The following is a 22,484-nucleotide window of genomic DNA, read 5'->3' on the forward strand; positions in this document are numbered from 1 at the left end:
TGCGATCTCGGCTCACTGCAACCTCCGCCTCCCAGGTTCAAACGATTCTCCTGCCTCAGCCTCCCAAGTAGCTGGGACTACAGGTGCGTGCCACCACACCTGGCTAATTTTTGTATTTTTAGTAGAGATGGAGTTTCACCATGTTAGCCAGGATGGTCTCGATCTCCTGTTCTCATGATCCGTCCGCCTCAGCCTCCCAAAGTGTTGGGATTACAGGCGTGAGCCACTGCGCCCGGCCCATGTCTTTAATTTTTAATGTATTTTTAAAATGTGAGCTTTATAATAAAGCTGACAGTTTGGTCACTATCTATTTGACTTTTTTGGTCATGTTTCTCACTTATTCCCGAAATGAGTAGGTAGGTGGATGGAGGGAAGGGATTTTATTTAATGAACCCCCCAAGCCCCAATAGTAGTCATTGCTAAAAGTTCATAGGGGAGATGACACCATCTAGCTTTTTTGAGGTTTGAGTTGGATATTGAGGGATGGCAGAATTGAGGTAGAGTTTTAAAGATGGGTCTAATAGCATGAGAACATTCAGTCAGATTATGGTGAGTTCAAAGAATAGGAAGTTGACAGCCGGTTTGAGCTAAGGCTTTGGCGAGAGTTGATAGTGATGAGATTAGGAAGATTGGAATGCCTGATGGACAAATTTGACTTTCCCCCACCCTTACAAGTAGGATAAAGCTATTGATGATTCCTATGTAGGGAAATGACAAGTTTAAAATGATGTATTCAGAAAGAGTTATCATTAGTGTCTAAGAATAGGCTAATATTCAGTGATGATAAATAGGTTTATAATCTAATGATTCACTGTAAATCAGTTTGGAAGTACAAATGCCTTAATATACTAGAAAATAATCTTTCTTAGAAGTTGTCATTCCTTAAATAGCTGTGATTTCTTTGAACAGAAGGTCAATTCCCAGGCTAATTTAGATGGACTTGAAGGTGTCATAGAGCAATAGTTTAACTTCCCAAAGCAAGCCTTTTTGAAAGAAGTGTACAAGTTGTTGTTGTTTTTAATTGAGGAGCATGTATATGAATGCATGTTAGACCTTTGTAGTGTTTGGTGAAATCCATCCTAGGTGATATTATATTATAATCAGTATTTTAAAAGATTTGGGGCCAGGCGCGGTGGCTCACACCTGTAATCCCAGCACTTTGGGAGGCTGACCTGGGTGGATCACGAGGTCAGGAGTCCAAGACCAGCCCAGCCAGCAAGGTGAAACCCTGTCTCTACTAAAAATACAAAAATTAGCCAGCATGGTGGCACGTGCCTGTAATCCCAGCTACTCAGGAGGCTGAGGCAGGAGAATTGTGCGAACCCGGGAGGCGGAGGTCGCAGTGAGCCGAGATCATGCCACTGCACTCCAACCTGGGTGACAGAGTGAGACTCCATCTCAAAAAAAAAAAAAAAAAAAAAAATGCTAATTTAGTAACCCGGAACAGATGAAAAACCTGCAAAATGAAATTATGTAAATTTTATCTTTCACTTAGCTGACATTCTTGGAGAGTTTGTGTTGCATATAAATAACTAAGCTCTGCCAGGTTGGACAAAGGCCTTTTTGTAACCTTAGCAGTACATTACAAAGTAGAAAAGGGTATGCTCTTTTTCCATTGAGCTTTTTCTTTCTCATCTTTTCTTCTAACACCCTTTTTCTTACCAGGACCCTACTCTCCCACTCCATAGTCACATAGTCACTATTGGGGTTAAAGGAGCCATGCTCAACTTAGCCTTGACTGTGTTAGATTGGCAGGCAGGTGGAGTAAAAATGTGTCTGCCCATGGAGTATTCAAGACTGTCAGACCATGAGGCACTTGAGGTGGGGGAAAAAAAGTGTTGCATAAGAAGGTTAAAACTGACCTTGTGATCCACACAGGTTGGCCTCCCAAAGTATCTGAGATTATGTAAGTGCCTTGTATGAATAATTTTCATTTTACTTACACAACTAGTGCTTTTTTCCATTTTGTTATTGGTTTTTAATTAAGCAAATAGTGCTTAATATTGTAGAAGATGCAAACAATACAAAATAGATCAATGTGTCCCCAGTTCCATTGTCCTTTTCAAGGATAATTACTGTGAGCAGTTTGTGTATATTTCTAATCTCTGTGTTTAGATACAGGGCCTTAGTATATTTATTTATTCTGCAACTTGGTTTTTTTTTCCACTTAATATATTTTGGTAACTTTTCCATGTCAGTAACTTTTTCTTTTCTTTTCTTTTTCTTTTTTTGAGATGGAGTTTCACTCTTGTTGCCCAGGCTGGAGTGCAATGGCATGATCTCGGCTCACTGCCACCTCTGCCTCCCAGGTTCAAGCGATTCTTCTGCCTCAGCCTCCCTAATAGCTGGGAATACAGGCACCCGCCACCACGCCCAGCTAATTTTGTATTTTTAGTAGAGACAGGGTTGTGCCATTTGGTCAGGCTCCTGATCTCAGGTCATCCGCCCATCTTGGCCCCCCAAAGTGCTAGGATTATAGGTTACAGGTGTGAGCCACTGTGCCCTGCCACTTTTTCTTTTTTTGAGACAGAGTCTTGCTGTGTTGCCCAGGCTGTAGTGTAGGGCATGATCTCAGCTCACTGCAACCTCTGCCACCTGGATTCAAGCGATTCTCCTGCTAGGTAGATTTTTCCTTTGAGTTGATTTACTTGTATTTATATTTAGGCTCACTTGCATCATCTTCATAAAGAACCGAGAGTTGATGAGAAGATACTTTAGTTGTAAGATACGTTGAGACAAAACCAAATACATTGTATGACTGGTCTGATGTTGGTTGGGGAGTGGCATCTTTGATAGTAAGATTGACACATAAATTCTCTCCCTGGTCCTGCCCTGCTCAGCTGCAGTGCCAAGAGCAAGAGTGAAGGAAAGGGCTGGCCACCTGCCACTGCAGCCCGAGTGGCCTTGTTAAGCAGCCACTCATATCCTATTTGTCTCTTCAAATGTTTATCTGCATAGGAATAGCTAAGAAGGGAAAAGGAAGGGTCTGACCTTTGGCTTCTCTGGTGGTAGAAAACTGCCTTCTCTGTTTTAGAACTAGGAAGTCAGAAAACAGCTTTCAAAGATTACTGACCCTGGTTGCCATGGCAAAACTAAAGGATGGATGATTATCCATTTTATATTACTTATACTTATGTTCCTATTCCTTTTTTTTTTTTTTTTTTGGAGAAGGAGTCTTGCTCTGTTGCCCAGGCTGGAGTACAGTGGCGCGATCTCAGCTCACTGCTACAAGCTCCGCCTCCCGGGTTCTCGCCATTCTCCTGCCTCAGCCTCCTCAGTAGCTGTGACTACAGGTGCCCACCACCACGCCCGGCTAATTTTTGTATTTGTAGAAGAGACAGGGTTTCACCATGTTAGTCAGGATGGTCTCGATCTCCTGACATCATGATCCACCTGCCTCAGCCTCCCAAAGTGCTGGGATTACAGGTGTGAGCCACCGCACCTGGCCTATGTTCCCATTTTTTAGTGCTAATCTGATTGTAAGTGTTTTTCTTTTCTTTTTTTTGAGACAGAGTCTCTCTGTCACCCAGGCTGGAGTGCAGTGACGGGATCTTGGCTCACTGCAAGCTCCGCCTCCCGGGTCCACACCATTCTCCTGCCTCAGCCTCCTCAGTAGCTGGGACTACAGGCACCTGCCACCACGCCCGGCTAATGTTTTGTGTTTTTAGTAGAGAGGGGGTTTCAGCATGTTAGCCAGGATGATCTCAATCTCCTGACCTTGTGATCTGCCTTGGCCTCCTGAAGTGCTGGAATTACAGGCGTGAACCACCGTGCCCAGCCACGATTTTAAGTGTTTCTTACTATTGCCTCTGTAAATTATATATTTTCCACAAATAATAGAAGGAAAATGGATATAAATGAATCTAATATGGTAATCTAGATTATGCTATGTGAGTCTGTCATCACTATTTTAATAATGGGCAGTTATCTTTTAGAAAAGGAGCTGAATGGCTAAGCTTTTTCTAAACTGAATTGAGGTCTCTTCTTGTTTGGATTATCACTGTTTAATGTCAGCTTTCCCATTGAGATCATTTGACTTCCCTAGATATTTTTGCAATGCACTTTCTCAATATTTTACTTTTCTACCCACTCTTTACATTTTTGGCACCTCCCTTACCAAAACATCCTGCTACAACTTAATTTTGATAAAAGCCTAATTTAAATGAAAGATTTATCTATAAACTTCATTACACAACTATGAATATACACGCAGAGTCTATCTTTAATATTAGGTCCCTACAGCCTCATATAGGAAGCTTAACATTTAAATGAATTGTTTTGCCATTTTGAAACAAATGCTTTTTTAGGAAATAAAAATCTTTTTTTTTTTTTTTTTTGAGACGGAGTCTCGCTCTGTCGCCCAAGCTGGAGTACAGTGGCCGGATCTCAGCTCACTGCAAGCTCCGCCTCCCGGGTTTATGCCATTCTCCTGCCTCAGCCTCCCGAGTAGCTGGGAGTACAGGCGCCCGCCACCTCGCCCAGCTAGTTTTTTTGTATTTTTTAGTAGAGACGGGGTTTCACCGTGTTAGCCAGGATGGTCTCGATCTCCTGACCTCGTGATCCGCCCATCTCGGCCTCCCAAAGTGCTGGGATTACAGGCTTGAGCCACCGTGCCCGGCCAGGAAATAAAAATCTATAGGTTCTCATGGATACCAAAAGAGTTGCAAAGAACTAGATTAGATCTGTGGTGTATAAAAACTTCATTCAGTAAGGCCAAGGCATGTTCAGTGTCTTTGAACATTTAAGAACCAGTACTAATCATTAACTATTGTTTTTTTCAAAGTCAGTTTCTCCCTCTAAATGATGTCTGTTATTCAAACAGCTATATTGACTTCATAGAATAATATAAATTATTAGAGTAAATTTCTACCTAACTTTTACTTTTTGTTTTGGAATACAAATAATTCTTAGGTATAGGTCACATCTCATTTAAAAATTACTACTTTCATGTTTGCTTTGCATTTCAGCTTGCTAACCTCAAGTATGTTTAAGAATCTGCTTCATATTATAACCACTGTAATTTAGAGTAAGACCAATCTCTTTTCTAAAAGTTTATTTTTAAAATAGGTAATATATTCGCATGGTTCCAAATTTTAAAAATAGGAAAAAGCATACAGTGAGAAAAAGACTTTCTTTGATGCCTGTCCTGCTTCGTGGTTCTCCCTAGACTTAGAGACAGTGTGATCAGTTTCCATACATCTGTAGCTCCACCAGCCCCACCTTTTTACACATTGGTGGCCCACTATGCTGTTCCACACATTGCTTTGTTTCTGTGACAGTATATAGTGGAGCTCATTCTTTATCAGTACATAAAGAGCTTCCTCTTCCCACCCACCCTCCGCTTATAGTTGCAGAGTATGCTCTTATTGGTGGGCATTTAAACCTTTAAAATAATTGATTTTACTGATTCTGTTGAGCAAATATTGATTGAGTACCTGCTGTTTGCCAGGCACTGTTCTTTCCACTTGGGATATAATGTATAAGGCAAGGGAATTTCCTGCCCTCATGGAGCCAATTCTAATCTTGAGAGGCATGCAATAAACCATGATGCGTAATTTGTACACACATCAGTTTGAGGGCCAAGTGTATTTGTGAAATGCACTTTTAGGATTGGAATATCTGGTTTAAAAGTTATATGTAGGCTGGGCACGGTGGCTCATGCCTGTAATCCCAGCACTTTTGGGAGGCTGAGACGGGTGCATCACCTGAGGTCAGGAGCTGGAAACCAGCCTGATCAACATGGAAAAACCTCATCTTTACCAAAAATACAAAATTAGCCAGGCATGCATAGTGGTACATGCCTGTAATCCCAGCTACTTGGGAGGCTAAGGCAGGAGAATTGCTTGAACCCGGGAGGCAGAGGTTGTGGTGAGCCAAGATCACACCATTGCACTCCAGCCTGGGCAACAAGAGTGAAACTCCATCTCAAAAAACAAAAGCTCCCGGAGTGCTGGGATTACAGGCATGAGCCACCATGCCCAGCAGGGAGGATAAGATTCTTATAAATGGGAGGATCACATCACAGCTAAATGTTTCAGCTCTCTTGTACACTTCAATGAACTGGATGAACAAGGCCGTTCAATAAAGTGTAATAGCCACATGATTTTAAATTTTGTTAGTAGCCACATTAGAAAGAAAACTTGAAATTATTTTTAATATTCAGTCCAATATACCAAAATATTTCTACTGTAATATTAAGATACTTTACATTTTCTCATACCAAGTCTTTGAAATCCAGTGTGTATGTTACATTGACAGTGCATCTCAATTTGGACCAGCCACATTTCAAATGCTCAGTAGCCACATCTGCATAGTGGCCACCAAGTTAGATGGCATAGATCTAGACCAGAACTATGCAAAGCTACCTGGTTTCTAAAGAACTGAACGTTACTCGTGATAATCCCAAGACAATTTACTATTATTGCATGCCTTAACAAACTACAGTATGATTTTAAAACATTCTGTATATAGTTGAATGTAACTTTCGTTGCTATAATACATTAGAAAATACTCATTTTTTAAAGCAGTCTGAATTTCTCTGAAGCTGCCGTAGATAACATTCAAAAACAAAGCTCCTTGTTTGTCAGTAAATTTTCAGATATATTTGCTTGAATTCACAGCTATTTAAATTGGGCCAGGCACAGTGGCTCCCACCTATAATCCCAGCACTTTGGAGGCCAAGGTGGGTGGATCACTTGAGGTCAGGAGTTCAAGACCAGCCTAGCCAACATGGAGAAACCCCATCTCTACTAAAAATACAAAAAAAAAAAAAAAAGGGTCGGGCATGGTGGCTCACACCTGTAATCCCAACACTTTGCGAGGCTGAGGCAGGCAGATCATGAGGTCAAGAGATCGAGACCATCCTGGCCAACATGGTGAAACCCCATCTCTACTAAAAATACAAAAATTTGCTGGGTGTGGTGGCGCATGTCTGTAGTCCCAGCTACTCTGGAGGCTGAGGCAAGAGAATCGCTTGAACCCAGGAGGCAGAGGTTGCAATGAGCTGAGATCGCACCCCTGCACTTCAGCCTGGCAACCCAGCGAGACTCCGTCTCAAAAAAAGAAAAGCCGGGCGAGGTAGCAGATGCCTACTGTAATCCCAGCTACTCGGGAGGCTGAGGCAGGACAATCACTTGAACCTGGGAGGCAGAGGTTGCAGTGAGCCAAGATCATGTCACTACACTCCAGTCTGGGCAACAGAGTGAGACTCTGTCTCAAAAAAAAATTCTTTTAAATAATTTGATCCATAAAATTCAGCATTCCGAAGAATTGGGGGTAGGAAACTTGAGCCCCACTTTGAGATGGAGTGGATTCCTCTTGAGATTCTCTACAGCACACATACTCTTGACCTTTTCATGTATCTCTGTCTCCTAATTTGGCAGGAAATACAGGAAAAGAAACAAGGAAAAGGCCAGGCGCCGGTGGCTCAAGCCTGTAATCCCAACACTTTGGGAGGTTGAGACGGGCAGATCACGAGGTCAGGAGATCAAGACCATCCTGGCTAACACGGTGAAACCCCGTCTCTACTAAAAAATGCAAAAAACTAGCTGGGCGAGGTGGCGGGTGCGTGTAGTCCCAGCTACTCGGAAGGCTGAGGCAGGAGAATGGTGTGAACCCGGGAGGCGGAGCTTGCAGTGAGCTGAGATCCGGCCACTGCACTCCAGCCTGGGCGACAGCGAGACTCCATCTCAAAAAAAAAAAAAAAAAAAAAACTTACAAATGGATGCCAAAACAGCATTAGTCATAATATTCCCAAAGTGAAACAAATGTGGTATATCCATATACTGGAATATTATTTAGCCATAGAAAGGAATGAATTGGTATGTGGTTCAATGTGGATGAACCTTGCAAACATTATGGTAGGTGAATGAACCTGATTACAAAGACCACATTAGTTTTATGATTCTGTTTATGTGAAATGTCCAGAATAGGCAAATACGCAGAAGTTGGAGTAGTGGTTGTCAGTGGCTCAGGGAAGAGATAAATGGTCTTGAGGTTTCTTTTTGGGGTGGTGAAAATGTCCTAAAATTGTGATGATGGTTGTACAACTTTGTGAATATTCTGAAAAAAATTTAATTGTATACTTTAAATAATAGATATTTGTATAGTATGTAAATTGTGTCTCACTAAGGTTGTTTAAAACAAAACAAAACAAAACAAATCCGATTATGAAATAGAATTTTCTGCTCTACATATCTAGAAGTATCAGTAAGCTCTTACTGTAATAGTAAATAAGTATGTGATCCTCACTTGCAGTCTTTAGCCTCATGTTACTTCTTCCCAACATTAATAATATCTTAAAATGTACTGTCTGAGGCTGGGCATGGTGGCTAACGCCTGTAATTCCAGCATTTTGGGAGGCCGAGGTGGGCAGATCACGAGGTCAGGAGTTCAAGACCAGCCCGACCAACATGGCAAAACCCGGTCTCTACTAAAAATACAAAAATTAGTTGGGTGTGGTGGCGTGTGCCTGTAATCCCAGCTACTCAGGAGGGGTTTTGTTAACCTTTGGTCCACAGTCATGTGCGCGTTTTATTTATGACTTCATGTTTAGTATCTTCTTTCAGAAGGTTTTTCTAACTCCAAGATTATTTTCATTTTCTTTTTTTGAAACAGGGTCTCACTCATGCAGGCTGGAGTGCAGTGGCACGATCTTGGCTCACTGCAGCCTCTTATCTCTTGGGTTTAAGTGATTCTCCTGCCTCAGCCTCCCTAGTAGCTGGGATTACAGGGGTGCGCCACCACGTGTGGCTAATTTTTGTATTTTTAGTAGAGACAGGGTTTCACCATGTTGGCCAGCTTGGTCTTGAGTTCCTAACCTCAGGTGATCCACCCGCCCTGGCCTCCCAAAGTGCTGAGATTACAGGCCTGAGCCACTGCGCCTGGCCTCCAAGATTATTTGAAAAACTTAACATTTTTGTCTAAAACTGCCCTCATTTTTTATATTACATAGATATTTGACTCACCATTTTGTTTATGGTATGAAGTACAAACCAAAAGTTTTAAAAATGGGTAATCTGTTGTTCAATCACTTATTGAATAGTTTGTGTTTTTATTGGTTAGAAAGGTAACTATTATTAAAGAGCAGTTGTTACTGGAAGGTAGTTTTTTAAGTTAACAAATGGATATATTAAAAATGTGTACATTTAAAGTAATAAAAACATTTAAAGTGTTATGTGATTGCATATTAGATATCTTATATGTTTAGAATTTATAGGACCAATTTTTTCTCGAAGTGTGTAGTCTGAAAAGGAATATAATATTTTTCCTCATAAATAAGAGTTTGCCTTATTGAAAGCTTGTGTTTATGTAGGTAATCTTACTTTGAGAGCAGACCACTCGGTCTAGTGGAAAGAGGGGGGGTTAGCGGTTTGAATAATGGAGTTGTCTTTTTAGACCTGCTACTCTCTGACTGCTGCTTTGTGTGGGTCAGCCTCTCTGGTTTGTTTTCCTCTGTTAAAATGTGTGAACAATAATCCCCACAGTGTCTACTTATGAGTATTTTATTAGATGGGATCATGGATATAAAAGCACTTTTAATTGGTAAAGCAGTTTAAATGTAAGGAATTACTGCATCTTAACCTTTCCTCCCTTTTTCTTGTAGGTAGTGTTGGTGCTTCTTTTCAGTGCCAGTCCATCCATCACGACCACATTTGTCATGATGACAGTGACAAGGTGAGGTTCGTGTTGATGTCTGCCATGGTGAAAATGCATGCCAACCTTACATTGCTGGATTCTCTTGCATAACTCTGGGCCTAGGGCAAGAAGAGTGTGATTTGTGGGGACACACTGTTGAGATGCTGAGGGCCTTGCTGGTTTGTATGTCAAATTATACAGAAAACCCTGAGGTGGGTTGGACTTTTGATCAACACTCCACTTTCCTACCTATGCCTCTGTCCCCATCATGGTGCTTCCTCTTAGGCACAGCCTGAATGGATTATCTTAATATATGAACATGTGTTTCAAAGGTTGATAGCTGTCTCAGCAACTCGTGTTGGAAATATCTTGGACATTACCTTTTGGTCCACTTTTGGCGTTAATTGCATTGAATTATGTTTTCTTCTTATACTTTACCTTCAAAAAATTTTTTTTGGCTCTGTTTACAAAGGCCAATTTAAATATTGGGGATTGTCAGTTGAATCGATCTGATTCATACACAAGAAGTCTACTTTGGGCCTGATATGTGTATATTTTAAATTATGTCCAAACTATTGGTGGTGGTTTCATTGTGTTTTTTGCTTTTGTTCTTTTTATCTCTAAAGAAACCTGATCTCTAGGGACTTTTCATACTCATCAGTACCCTTGATGGCCCAGCCCTTGCAGTAAATATTTCTGTGGGCTGGGCGTTGGGAACATCTGGTTGCCGATCTGGATGGACTTAAATTTAGTCTTTTTCATCACCAGTTTCCAGTGGCTTCCCTCTCATTTCCTGTGTGTTATATGCAGGAATCTGTCACTCCTTTGGTAGTTTCCAGTGCAGACCAATCTAAGCAGTCTTTTTCTCTGCTGTTTTGATCAAGATCCTCCTCTCCTATTGTGTTGGAGCTGGATCAAGAAGTTGGTTGATCATTGGGATTTTCCACATGGTTTCTTTGTTCTGTTTGTTGGTCTCTTTGTCTTTGTGAGCTTTGCTCAGACTGATTTCACTCTTTTTACAGGGAGTGGTAGCCATAGCATTCCAGAGTCTCCTTTATTATTGTACCAATCAAGAGGCATGAGTTTCATTTTTAACTTATTTCAAAGGCAAGGCACTGAAAGAGACTTCTAGAATATGTAGTTGGCTACAGAAAATGTTGTATACTACAGATTTTAGAAATGAGCATTTGAAGTTAAGAGTGATGATAGAGGGAGAAAGCAAAATCAGTTTAGGTTACTAATGTTACAAGTGATTGTGCATCATGATTATGAAGGTGCTTTTGGGTTAAATTTTTTTTCTTCTGCTAAGTGTGTTATGCTACTATCCATTTGTTCATTTATAGTATAGGAGCCAGACTGCCCTCCGGGTTGTCTCCAGACCTTAGATTCTAAAGATAAGCTTTTTGTCTATCTTTGCCAGGTACTTCCTGTCGCCCCTTAAACTGTTTTTGTTTTCTAATTTATTAATCTTTCTATAGCTGATTTTGTGCTTTTAAGACAGGAGATTTTTCTGGAAATATGGGGGAAAAAAGGGAAAAGAAGTTTAAGGAATATTATTAAGGAATAGGAGATCAGCAGATTAAAGAACTGTCTGAAACGCCTCTCCTTCCTATCTACTATGTATATATTGATTGTTTCCTAAATGGAAATGGAGAAAATGGATTAGGGTCTCTTGACTATGTATTTAGCATTTATTCAACTTATTCAGTCAGCAAGTAATACTTATTGATTGGTAGCTCTGTGTCTAGGCATTTAGGGAATACAGCCAGATACAAAACAGATAAAGATTCTAGTATTAGCATTTTATAGTAAGTGAAGTGGATAAAGAAAAGTTACAGATTACAGCCTTTTTTTTTTCTTTTTTTTTGGGGGGGGGGATGTGGTGGGGAGACTGAGTCTCCCTTCGTTGCTCAGGCTGGAGTGCAATGCACAATCTTGGCTCACTGCAACCTCTGTCTCCCGGATTCAAACTATTCTCAGCCTCCTGAGTAGCTGACATTGCAGGCGTGTGCCACTGTGCCCAGCTAATTTTTTTTATTTTTGTGTTTGTTTGTTTGTTTATTATTTTGAGACAGAGTCTCTCTCTGTTGCCAGGCTGGAGTGCAATGGAAAGATCTCAGCTCACTGCAGTGTCTGCCTCCTGGTTCAAGTGATTGTTGAGCCTCTGCCTCCCAAGTAGCTGGGACTACAGGTGTTCATCACCACGCCTGGGTAATTTTTGTATTTTTAGTGGAAATGCGGTTTCACCATGTTGGCCAGGCTGGTCTCGAACTCTTGGCCCCAAGTGATCCACCCAACTCGGCCTCCCAGAGTGTTTGGATTACAGGCGTGAGCTACTGTACCCAGCCAGATTATAGCTTTCAACAGGATCATCAGGTGTTATTCTGGGGAGGAGACTGGGTGGATAGCATATTTAAAAATCAGATCCCTACATTTACAACAGCCCCCTGATATCTTTCTATGACACGTGGGTATTGGTTTTGCAAAAACTAAAATGAACCTGTTGGCCTCTGCACCCTCACTCTCTCTCCCTTCCCCACTTCCTTACATAGTCTCACTCAGAATTAAAGGGATCATAGAGCATGTTTACACCAACCTGTTTTTTATTTTTATTTTATTTTTCAGGCAGAGTTTCGCTCTTGTTGCCCAGGCTGGAGTGCAATGGTGCGAACTTGGCTCACTGCAACCTCCGCCTCCTGGGTTCAAGCGATTCTCCAGCCTCAGACTCCCAAGTAACTGGGATTACAGGCATCTGCCACCACGCCCAGCTAATTTTGTATTTTTAATAGAGAGGAGGTTTCTCCATGTTGGTCAGGCTGGTCTCAAACTCCCAACATCAGGTGATCTGCCCGCCTTGGCCTCCCAAAGTGCTAGTATTATAGGAGTGAGCCACCACGCCCAGCCCTAACCTGCTTTTAAAAAAATAAACTTGGGAGCTGTGACCACCATGGGAGAAATTACTTGTTCAGTGGTAACCCACAGTGCTAGGGCTAGACCAGATCTTCTATATCAAAAGCAAGTCATATAAAATATTTGCTTAGGTATTCTGAGCACATTGTCAAAACGTGTTGATTTCTTTGCTTGTCTTTGCTTACCTTTCAGGCATGGTGTGTTTCTCAGATTGGAGAAGAAAAGTTGATTTTTCTTAAAAGTTTTCTCACTTTTAAGTAATCCGTGTATGACTGGGGATGGAACCACAGTTCATGCAAGGAGTGTGAGGGCCAGTGTATTTGTTGGACATCCTCTTTACAGCCTTGGAGGTGGTGGCCAATCCCCAGTTTTTTGGCTTGATCTGTTGTCCTCCAGCTTAAAGTTTCTCTCCTGATTATGTATATGTTTATAGTTTATAGTGCTGGAAGAAACTGATTGCAGCTCTGATGTTAATTAAATACTGTGAGTTACAAATTCTCATTAATTTATATTGGGCACAGCAATTTACACAAGCCCTCCAGCATTATTTTTACATTCGTTCACAGGGCCATATTCCATAATTTCTAGGTAGCAAACGTTTATATTTGAGTAGCTACTACATATAGAGCAATGGGCAAGGTAATAAAGATACTGTTAACCAATTACTTGTGTTGTGAAGAATAAGAAAGCAGGGAAGTGGGCATAGAAGTACTGGAAGAAGGTTGCTCTTAACCAGGTAGTCATAACACCTTTTGAAGTAGGGACTGCTTTATTCCAGTTTTATCAGTGAGGATTAAATATTTACCCAAGATCACATAGCAGTACACTGGGATTCCATCCCAAGCTGCCTTGCTTGAGTCTGTACTCTGCTGTTTGAAGAAACCTATTCTTATTTTAACTTTACCCATTCAACTGTGACATGCTATGAGAAATATATCTGCAAGTGGAGAAGGCCTCAGAGAGTCACAGTGGAACTGAACCATTGGCAACAGTCTTTGCCTGTAGCTTTTTTCTTGCCCCCAGGCCTTTATTCTGATTCATGACTATTTGTTACTCCAGGATCCTCTTCCAAGTCATCCCTACCCTGTGTCAGGCTCAAAATTCTATGCGAGTTTTTTGTTTGTTTGTTTGTGACAGGGTGTCACTTTGTCGCCCAGGCTGGGGTGCAGTGGCGCAATTTCTGCTCACCACGACTTCTGCCCCCACGTTCAAGGGATTCCCCCACCTCAACCTCCCTAAGTAGCTGGGAATATAGGCGCGCACCACCTGTAGTCATGTTTCACTTAGATACTGAAATTAACTCAGCTAATGTCAGTTTGAAAATAGTCACATTTTCACAGTGAGAACGAACTTGAGCTGGGGGATTAGATCTGACCCAAGAATGAGATAAAATATTGAAGAATTTGGTAAGACTATTCCCTCAGTTTAGGTAAATTAACTTGTATCCTCAATTATATACATTTTCAGAGTTCTTGATACATTGCCAGGAGGATGGCCATTTGAGAAATGAAAATAGGAGAGTCCTTCCTAAACTGCTTATGTGCGATTCTAAGCAGGAGTCTTTCTTGACAAGAATTCCTTATAGTAGGCTTCGTTCATTTGTCTTGGAAAAAAGCACCCATCTAGCTTGTGTATAGGTAATCCCATGCATACCATCTTCAGGGAAGATGGAAAATGTTCTAACAGGTTCAATATTGCTTATCTAAAATGCTTGGGACCAGAAGTGTTTGGGATTTTTTATTTTTTTCAGGTTTCATATATTTGCGTTATATACTGGTTGAGCATCCCAAATCTGAAACTTCAAAATGTTCCATTGAGTACTTCCTTTGAGTGTGAAATCTGTACTCAGAAAGTTTTGGATTTTCTAGCATTTCAGATTTCAGATTTTCAGATTTTTGCTCAAGAAGTACCAGTTTTTCTTCCGTGACTGTGTACTTCCTTTTTCTTGATCTTTTTATTTTTTAGTATTTATTTATTTATTTTTGAAATGGAGTCTTGCTCCATTGCCCAGGCTGGAATGCAGTGGTGTGATCTTGGCTCACTGCAACCTCCACCTCCCGGGTTCAAGCAGTTCTCCAGCTTCAGCCTCCGGAGTAGCTGGGATTACAGGTGCACACCACCACATCTGGCGAGTTTTTGTATTTTTAGTATAGATATGGTTTCACCAGGTTGGCCAGGCTGGTCATGAACTCCTGACCTCAAGTGATCTGCCCGCCTCGGCCTCCCAAAGTGCTGGGATTACAGGCATGAGCCACTGTACCTTGCCTGTATTTTTTTTTTTAGTAGAGACGGGGTTTTACCATGCTGGCCAGGCCGCTCTTCAACTCCTGGCCTCAAATGATCCGCCTGCTTTGGGTCTTCTAAAGTGCTGGGATTACAGGCATGAGTCATCATGCCTGGCCTCTTTTTAATTTTTAAAAATTACATATTGATTGTTGGCCAGGTGCAGTGGCTCATGCCTGTAACCCCAGCACTCTGGGAGGCCAAAGTGAGTGAATCACTCAATCTCAAGAGTTTGAGACCAGCTGACCAGTCTGGGCAACATAGCAAAACCCTGTGTGTACAAAAAATACAAAATTAGCTGAGCCTAGTGGTACATACCTAGTGGTACATACCTAGCTAGTCAGGAGGCTGAGGTGGGAGGATTACTTGAGGTTGCATGGAGATCAAGCCACTGCATGCACTCCAGCCTGGGTGATGGAGTGAGACCCCATCTCCAAAAAAAAAAAAAAAAAAAAAAGATTTACATATTGATTGTAAAAACAAACACAGCACTCTATTCAGTTTCTCTCCTGAGAAATAACAATTGGAATTTCAGTATTAACAGTTTTTTTTTCTTACCATATTTGTATGAACTGTTTTTCATCCTTGTAAAATCAAGTTTCTTGATTGTACCTTGATAGAGAGAGATTCTCTAGCTTAAGATAGGAACTAGATTTGTAAAAGTTTAGCAGTGTTTCATTTAAAAAGTGCTGGAAGTGGCCGGGTGTGGTGGCTCATGCTTGTAATCCCAGCAGTTTGGGAGGCCAAGGCAGTCGGATCACTGGAGGCCAGGAGTTCAAGACCAGCCTGGCCAATATGGTAAAACCCTGTCTCTAGCGAAAATTAGCTGAGTGTGGTGGTACACGCCTGTAATCCCAACTACTCGGAAGGTTGAGGCAGGAGAATCTCTTGAACCCAGAGGCGGAGGTTGTATTGAACCGAGACACTGCACTCCTGCCTGTCTCCAAAACCAAAAAAAGTGATGAAAGTATTGTTAATCTATAGAATTATTGGTATTTTTAGATAAATAGTTCAAATATAAAAAATAAACGTTAACCTACTGTTAGAATTCAAGTAAGATGTGTAATTTTAAATCAAAAGAGGGCAGGATTAACTTGCAGCTTCTACTCAGATGGACAAAACAGTGTGTGGAGACTCATATCGTGAACTTTTGCTTCAAGAACTACCGCAGGAACATAGCAGTAAAGACGAAATTATTCACAGACCTTTCAAAATAAGTGGGTTGGGGGAAGGAAAGTCTGCCTCCAAACACACATCCTCACTGGGGAACCTGAAAATCCAGATCATGGGAGAAGGATATAACCTTACCTAGGGCTAATATGAATTTAGAGAGCCAAATGAAATATAAAAGTTGATGGAAGGCCAGGCGCAGTGGCTCGTACCTGTAATCCCAGCATTTTGGGAAGCCAAGGTGGGTGGATCACCTGCGGTCAGGAGTTCGAGACCAGCCTGGCTAGTGTGGTGAAATCCTGTCTCTACTAAAAATACAGAAATTAGCTGGGCATGTGGCACATGCCTGTAATCCCAGTTACTTAGGGAACCGAGGCAGGAGAATCGCCTTAACCTAGGAGGCCGAGGCTTCAGTAAGCTGAGATCATGCCACTGCACTCCAGCCTGGGCCACAGAGTGTGACTCTGTCTAAAAAAAAAAAAAAAATCGAGGCAGCGGCAAGAAAGAGCCCTATAGACACTTCTAGTCCCCAGGGAAGCCATATCTGACTTTTATCTTACCAGGGGTCCTTGGGGAAGACTGCCATTAGAATTGGGGAAGGACCATGGAGAGAAACTTTGCAACCTAACTTTGTAATAATTTTGACTGAGTGCAAATTTTCCTGGGCAATATTTGGGAGTGGGCAACCCGAAAGTGCAGATACTGGCACAGAAGTTGGGGCAGGCAGGGAGGGGCGAGACCTGAAATCCTTTCCTGCTTTCTCAGCAGAGGCTTTTGTAGCCTGGGGCAAGATCTCAGCCTTGCTCTAAGGCTGCCTGGATATAAGGGTGCTGTTGGGCCATGATGGGAGTGAGACCGGCCTTGCTGGTTGTGCAGGAGTTCGGTGAGACCTGTCACTGCCAGCTTCCCCCCAACTCCCTGGTGATCTGTTTGAAGCAGCAGAGTCAACCATAATCCCCCAGGGAACACAATTTTACTGGCCTAAGAATGACACCCCCCCACCCGCCCACGTGGTCACAGCAAGCCCCGCCCAAGGAGAGTCTCAGATATGCCTAACCTGTAGCTTACCTGATGGTCTTTATCCGCCCTGATAGCCTAAAACAAAACACATAATATCTTGGGAGCTCTGTGGCACCGCCCATCACCTGAGAAATCAGAATACTTACCCAGGTGACCTTAGGGCAAACTTGTATTCCCCCAAACTAGCAGGCAGTCGATGTTGTATTGAAAGCGCTACCTTCTGGCTGGAGACCAACCAACTGAAGCCATTACAGCAACTCATAAAAGAACGACTCTGCACCAAGAAAGGAGAAAATAATAGCAAATTCCACTGCCTGTAACATCTTAGCTAACCAGAGGTTCTGAGTCTGTCCACGTTACAGCTTCATTGCCAGCACAACCAGCGTTTGAGAAAACCAGTCCCTGCACTAAACAAAACTACCAAGGACCCTCACAGAGTCCACTTCATTCCCCTGCTACCTCCACCAGAGCAGATACTAATGGTAAAACTGAGAGATCTGGATACTGATAACATTACAGGACTCTTTAGAGACACTCCCCATTACCAATGTGGACCCCGGTAGCTCCACTAGATGGCTAGATGCAGAAGAGCAGTAACAATCACTGTAGTCTGGCTCTCAGGAACCTCATCCCTTGGGGAAGGAGGAGAGCACCATGTCAAGGGATCACCCCATGGGACAAAAGAATCTGAACAACAGCCATTTACCCCCAGATATTTCCTCTGACATAAAAAAAAAAAAAAAAGGTATGGACCAAAAAATCTCTAGATAAATAAAATCAATAAAATACAATCACAACTTCAGGAAATGAAAGACACACTTAGAGAAATGCAAAATACACTGGAAAATTTCAACAGAATTGAACAAGTAGAAGAAAGAACTTGAGAGGTTAAAGATAGGCCTTTTTAATTAACCCAGTGTGACAAAAATGAATAAACTGAATAAAACCTCCAAGAAGTTTGAGGTTATGTTAAACGATCAAGCCTAAGAATAATTGGTGTTGCTGAGGAAGAAGGGAAATCTAAAAGTTTGGAAAACTTACTTGAGGGAACGATTGAGGAAAACTTCTCTGGCCTTGCTAGAGATCTATACATCCAAATACGAGAAGTTCAGATAACTCCTGAGAAATTCATTGCAAAAAGATTATCACCTAGGCACACAGTCATCAGGCTAACTAAAATAAAGATGACGAAAAGAACCTTAAGAATGATTAGGGAAAAGCATCAGATAACCTATAAAGGAAAACCTGTCAGATTAACAGCACATTTTTCAGCAGAAACCCTGCAAGATAGAAGGGATTGGGGTCCTACGTTTAGCCTCCTTAAACAAAACAATTATCAGCCACGAATTTTGTATCCAGTGAAACTAAGTTTCATAAATGAAGGAAAGGTAAAGTCTTATTCAGACAAACAAATGCTGAGAGAATTTGACACCACCAAGCCAGCACTACAAGAACTGCTAAAAGGAATTCTAAATCTTTTTTTTTTTTTGAGGCAGAGTTTCGCTCTTGTTGCCCAGGCTGGAGTGCAATGGCGCAATCCCGGCTTGCCGCAACCTCCACCTCCTAGGTTCTAGTGATTCTCCTGCCTCAGCCTCCCAAGTATCTGGGATTACAGGCATGCGCCACCATGCCCAGCTAATTTTTTGTATTTTTAGTAGAGACAGGGTTTCTCCATGTTGGTCAGGCTGGTCTTGAACTCCCAGTCTCAGGTGATCCACCCACCTCGGCCTCCCAAAGTGCTGGGATTACAGGGGCGAGCCACCATGCCCGGCAGGAGTTCTAAATCTTGAAACAAAACTTAAAAGTACACCAAAATAGAACCTCCTTAAAGCATAAATCTCACAGGGCCTATAAAACAATAACACAAGGAGAAAAAATAACAAGATATTCAGGCAACAGCGAAAATGATGAATAGATTAGTAGATCACATCTCAATACTAATGTTGAACGTAAATGGCCTAAATTCTCCGCAAAGAATACAGAGTGGCAGAATGGGTAAGAATTCACCAAGTATCTTCTGTCTTCAAGAGACTCACCTAACACATAAGGACTCATATAAACTTAAGGTAAAGGAGTGAAAAAAGATATTCCATGCAAATGGACATGAAAAGTGAACAGGAGTAGCTATGCTTATATCAGACAAAACAGACTTTAAAGCAACAACAGTTAACAAAGACAAGGAGGGACATTATATCATGATAAAAGGATTAGTCCAACAGGAAAATATCATAATCCTAAATATATTTGCATTTAACACTGGAGCTCCCAAATTTACAAAACAATTGCTACTAGACCTGTGAAATGAGATAAAGAGCGGCACAATAATAGTGGGGGACTTCAGTACTCCACTGATAGCACTAGCCAGGTCATCAAGACAGAAAGTCAACAAAGAAACAAGGGACTTGAACTATACACCAACAGTGACCAAGTGAGAATCAAATCAAGAACTCAACTGCTTTTACAATAGCTGCAAAACAAAAATTAGGAATAGACCTAAGAGCTGAAAGACCTCTACAAGGAAAACTAGAAAACACTGCGGAAAGAAATCATAGGTGACACAAACAAACAAACATATCCCATGCTTCACATTTCTTGCCTCCTGCTCCCAGCAACCACTGATATTTCTGTATGTGAATTTGCCTATTCTGTACATTTCATAAAATAGGATCTCAAAATGTAGCCTTTTGTGTCTGACTTCTCTCACTGAGCATGATTATGTTAGTCTGTTCTTGTGTTGCTATAAAGAAATACCTGAGGTGGGGAAATTTATAAAGAAAAGTTTAATTGGCTTGCAGTTCTGCAGACTTTACACAAAGCATGGTGCTGCATCAGTTTCTGGTGAGGCCTCAGGAAGAGGGAAAGAGAGAGTTGTTGGAAGATGCCATGCTTTTTTTTTTTTTTTTTTTTAAATTGAGATGGAGTCTTGCCCTGTTGCCCAGGCTGGAGTGCAGTGGCACGTTCTCGGCTCACTGCAACCTTCGTCCCCCAGGTTCAAGTGAGTCTCCTGCCTCAGCCTGCGTAATAGCTGGGATTACAGGCACCTGCCACCATGCCCAGCTTTTCTTTCTTTCTTTTTTTTTTTTGAGATGGACTTTCACTCTTGTTGTCCAGGCTAGAGTGCAATGGCTTGATCTTGGCTCACTGCAACCTCTGCCTCCTGGGTTCAAGCGATTCTCCTGCCTCAGTCTCCCTGATAGCTGGGACTATAGGCATGTGCCACCATGCCCGGCTAATTTGATGTTTTTAGTAGAGATGGGGTTTCACCATGTTGGTCAGGCTGGTCTCAAACTCCCGACCTCAGGTGATCCACCTGCCTTGGCCTCCCAAAGCGCTGAGATTACAGGTGTGAGCCACCCACCTGACCCTAATTTTTGTATTTTTAACAGAGATGGGGTTTCACCATGTTGGTCAGGCTGGTCTCAAACTCCTTACTTCAGGTGATTCACCCACCTTGGCCTCCCAAAGTGCTGGGATTACAGGCATGAGCCACTGAACCCAGCCAGTGCCATGCTTTTCTAAACAACCAGATCTTTCATGGAGTACCAAAGCGAGAACTCGCTCTTCACCAAGCGGATGGTGCTAAGCCATTCATTAGGGATCCACCCGCAAGATTCAGATACCTCCCACGAAGTCCCATCTCCAACATTGGGGATTACAATACAACATGAGATTTGTAGGGGACAAATATCCAAACCATATCACATGATCATTTCAAGATTTATGTTGTGCAAGTAATTGGGTAGTTAGCTGCTCTCTATTAGGTGCTGAAGATGGCCTTCAACTAACAATTCAGGTGAAAATCAGGGTCATGGAAAGAACATTTCAGGGAAATAATACAGCTAGTGCAAAATCCCTAAAGCCAGAAAGATGAGGGAAACAAAAGGCTGATATTTGCAAGCACGGTGGATGCGGAGTGGGAATGATATGAGATGAGGTTGGGGAGGTGAGCATGGGCCAGCCCATGTAGTTCTTTGTAAGCCAGAGAAAGTGGTCTAGATTTTATTCTGCTTTTTCGAGAAGCCACTGGAGGGTTTTATGCAAAGAAGTGGCATAATATGACATGTTTTTAAAAGACCACCTTTCTACTTTCTGTGTCTGAATTTAGCTGCTGTATGCACCTCATACAAGTAGAATCATACCTTATTTGTCTTTTTGTAACTGGCTTATTTCAGTTAGCAGGTCCTCAAGGTTTATCCATGTTGTAGCATATGCCACAATTTCGTTTCTTTATAAGGCTGAATAATATTCTTTTGTAAGGCTGAACGTGGTGGTTCATGCCTATAATCCCAGCACTTTGGGAGGCCGAGGTGGTGGTTCACTTGAAGTCAGGAGTTTGAGACCGGCCTGGCAACATGGTGAAACCCTGTCTCTACTAAAAAAAATAGAAAAGTTAGCAGGTGCCTGTAGTCCCAGCTACTTAGGAGGCTGAGGCAGGAGGATCACTTGAACCTGGGAGGCAGAGGTTGTAGTGATCCAAGATTGCGCCACTGCACTCCAGCCTGGGTGATGGTGCAAGATACCATCTCAAGAAAAAAAAATGTCATTGTAATATACATCAGCTTTTGTTTATCATCCATTGATAAATACTTGGGGTTGCTTCCACCTTTTGGCTATTGTGAATAATGTTGCTATGAACATGGGTGGACAATTATCTCTTCAAAGACCCTGCTTTCAGTTCTTTTTGGTATATACCCAGAGTGGAATTGCTAGATCATATGGTAATTCAGTTTTTTATTTTGTAAGGAACTGCCATACTGTTTTTCATAGCAGCTGTACCATTTTATATTCGCAGCAACAGTGCAGAGAGATTCCAGTTTCTCCAAATCCTCGCCAACACTTGTTATTTTCTGGTTTTTATGTATTTATGTATTTATTTATTTTTTATTTTATAGTAACTATTCTAGTGAGTGTGAGATGGTGGTTTTGATTTATACTTCCCTTTGCCATTTTTTAATCAGGTTTTGTTTTGTTTTTGTTTTTGTTTTTTTTTTTTTTTTTTGCTCTTCAGTTCTGGGAGTTATAGATTCTGGATATTAACCCCTTATTAGACATGATTTTACATGTATTTTTACCTATTACATAAGTTACTTTTTTTTTTTACTGTAATAAAGTACACATAACATAAAATGTACCATCTTAACCATTTAAGTGTACAGTTCAGTAGCATTAAGTACATACAGTACATTTACCTTTTTGTGCAGCCACCACCACTCTCCATCTCCAGAACTTTTTCATCTTCCTAAACTGAAACTCTACCCATTAAACAGTAACTCCTCATTGCCTCCTCCTCCATCCCCTGGGAAACACCATTCTACTCCTAGACTAATTTCAGACTCAGTTTCTTCCTTCACTTAATAAAAGAGAGGGTCCACTGCTGACTAATAGGATTGTTTCTATATGTGGAGGCCTTCTTGGTAACGTGATTGATTTATTGTAGAGAATAGTAATAGAAAATAGGGTTGTTA

General features: G+C 41.6%; 1 protein-coding gene across 5 annotated transcripts in view; it reads left to right on the top strand.

Moving 5' to 3' along the window:
* RNF38 (ring finger protein 38) overlaps nt 1–22,484 on the top strand; it is a 141,746-nt gene that overhangs the window by 49,394 nt on the left and 69,868 nt on the right. For 4 of the 5 annotated variants that reach the window (XR_002729812.3, XM_023203176.2, XM_023203177.2 and 1 more), the window contains exon 2: nt 9,605–9,675. The exons of the other annotated variant lie outside the window; for it this stretch is intronic. Coding sequence is in view for 3 of the 4 variants with exons in the window: in XM_023203176.2 (XP_023058944.1) it covers nt 9,605–9,675 (71 nt within the window). In the remaining variant the exon portion in view is untranslated. The remainder of the gene's footprint in view (nt 1–9,604; nt 9,676–22,484) is intronic. 5 annotated transcript variants of the gene reach the window in all.

Source organism: Piliocolobus tephrosceles, chromosome 14, assembly GCF_002776525.5.
Source record: "Piliocolobus tephrosceles isolate RC106 chromosome 14, ASM277652v3, whole genome shotgun sequence".
Classification (NCBI taxonomy): Eukaryota; Metazoa; Chordata; class Mammalia; order Primates; family Cercopithecidae; genus Piliocolobus; species Piliocolobus tephrosceles.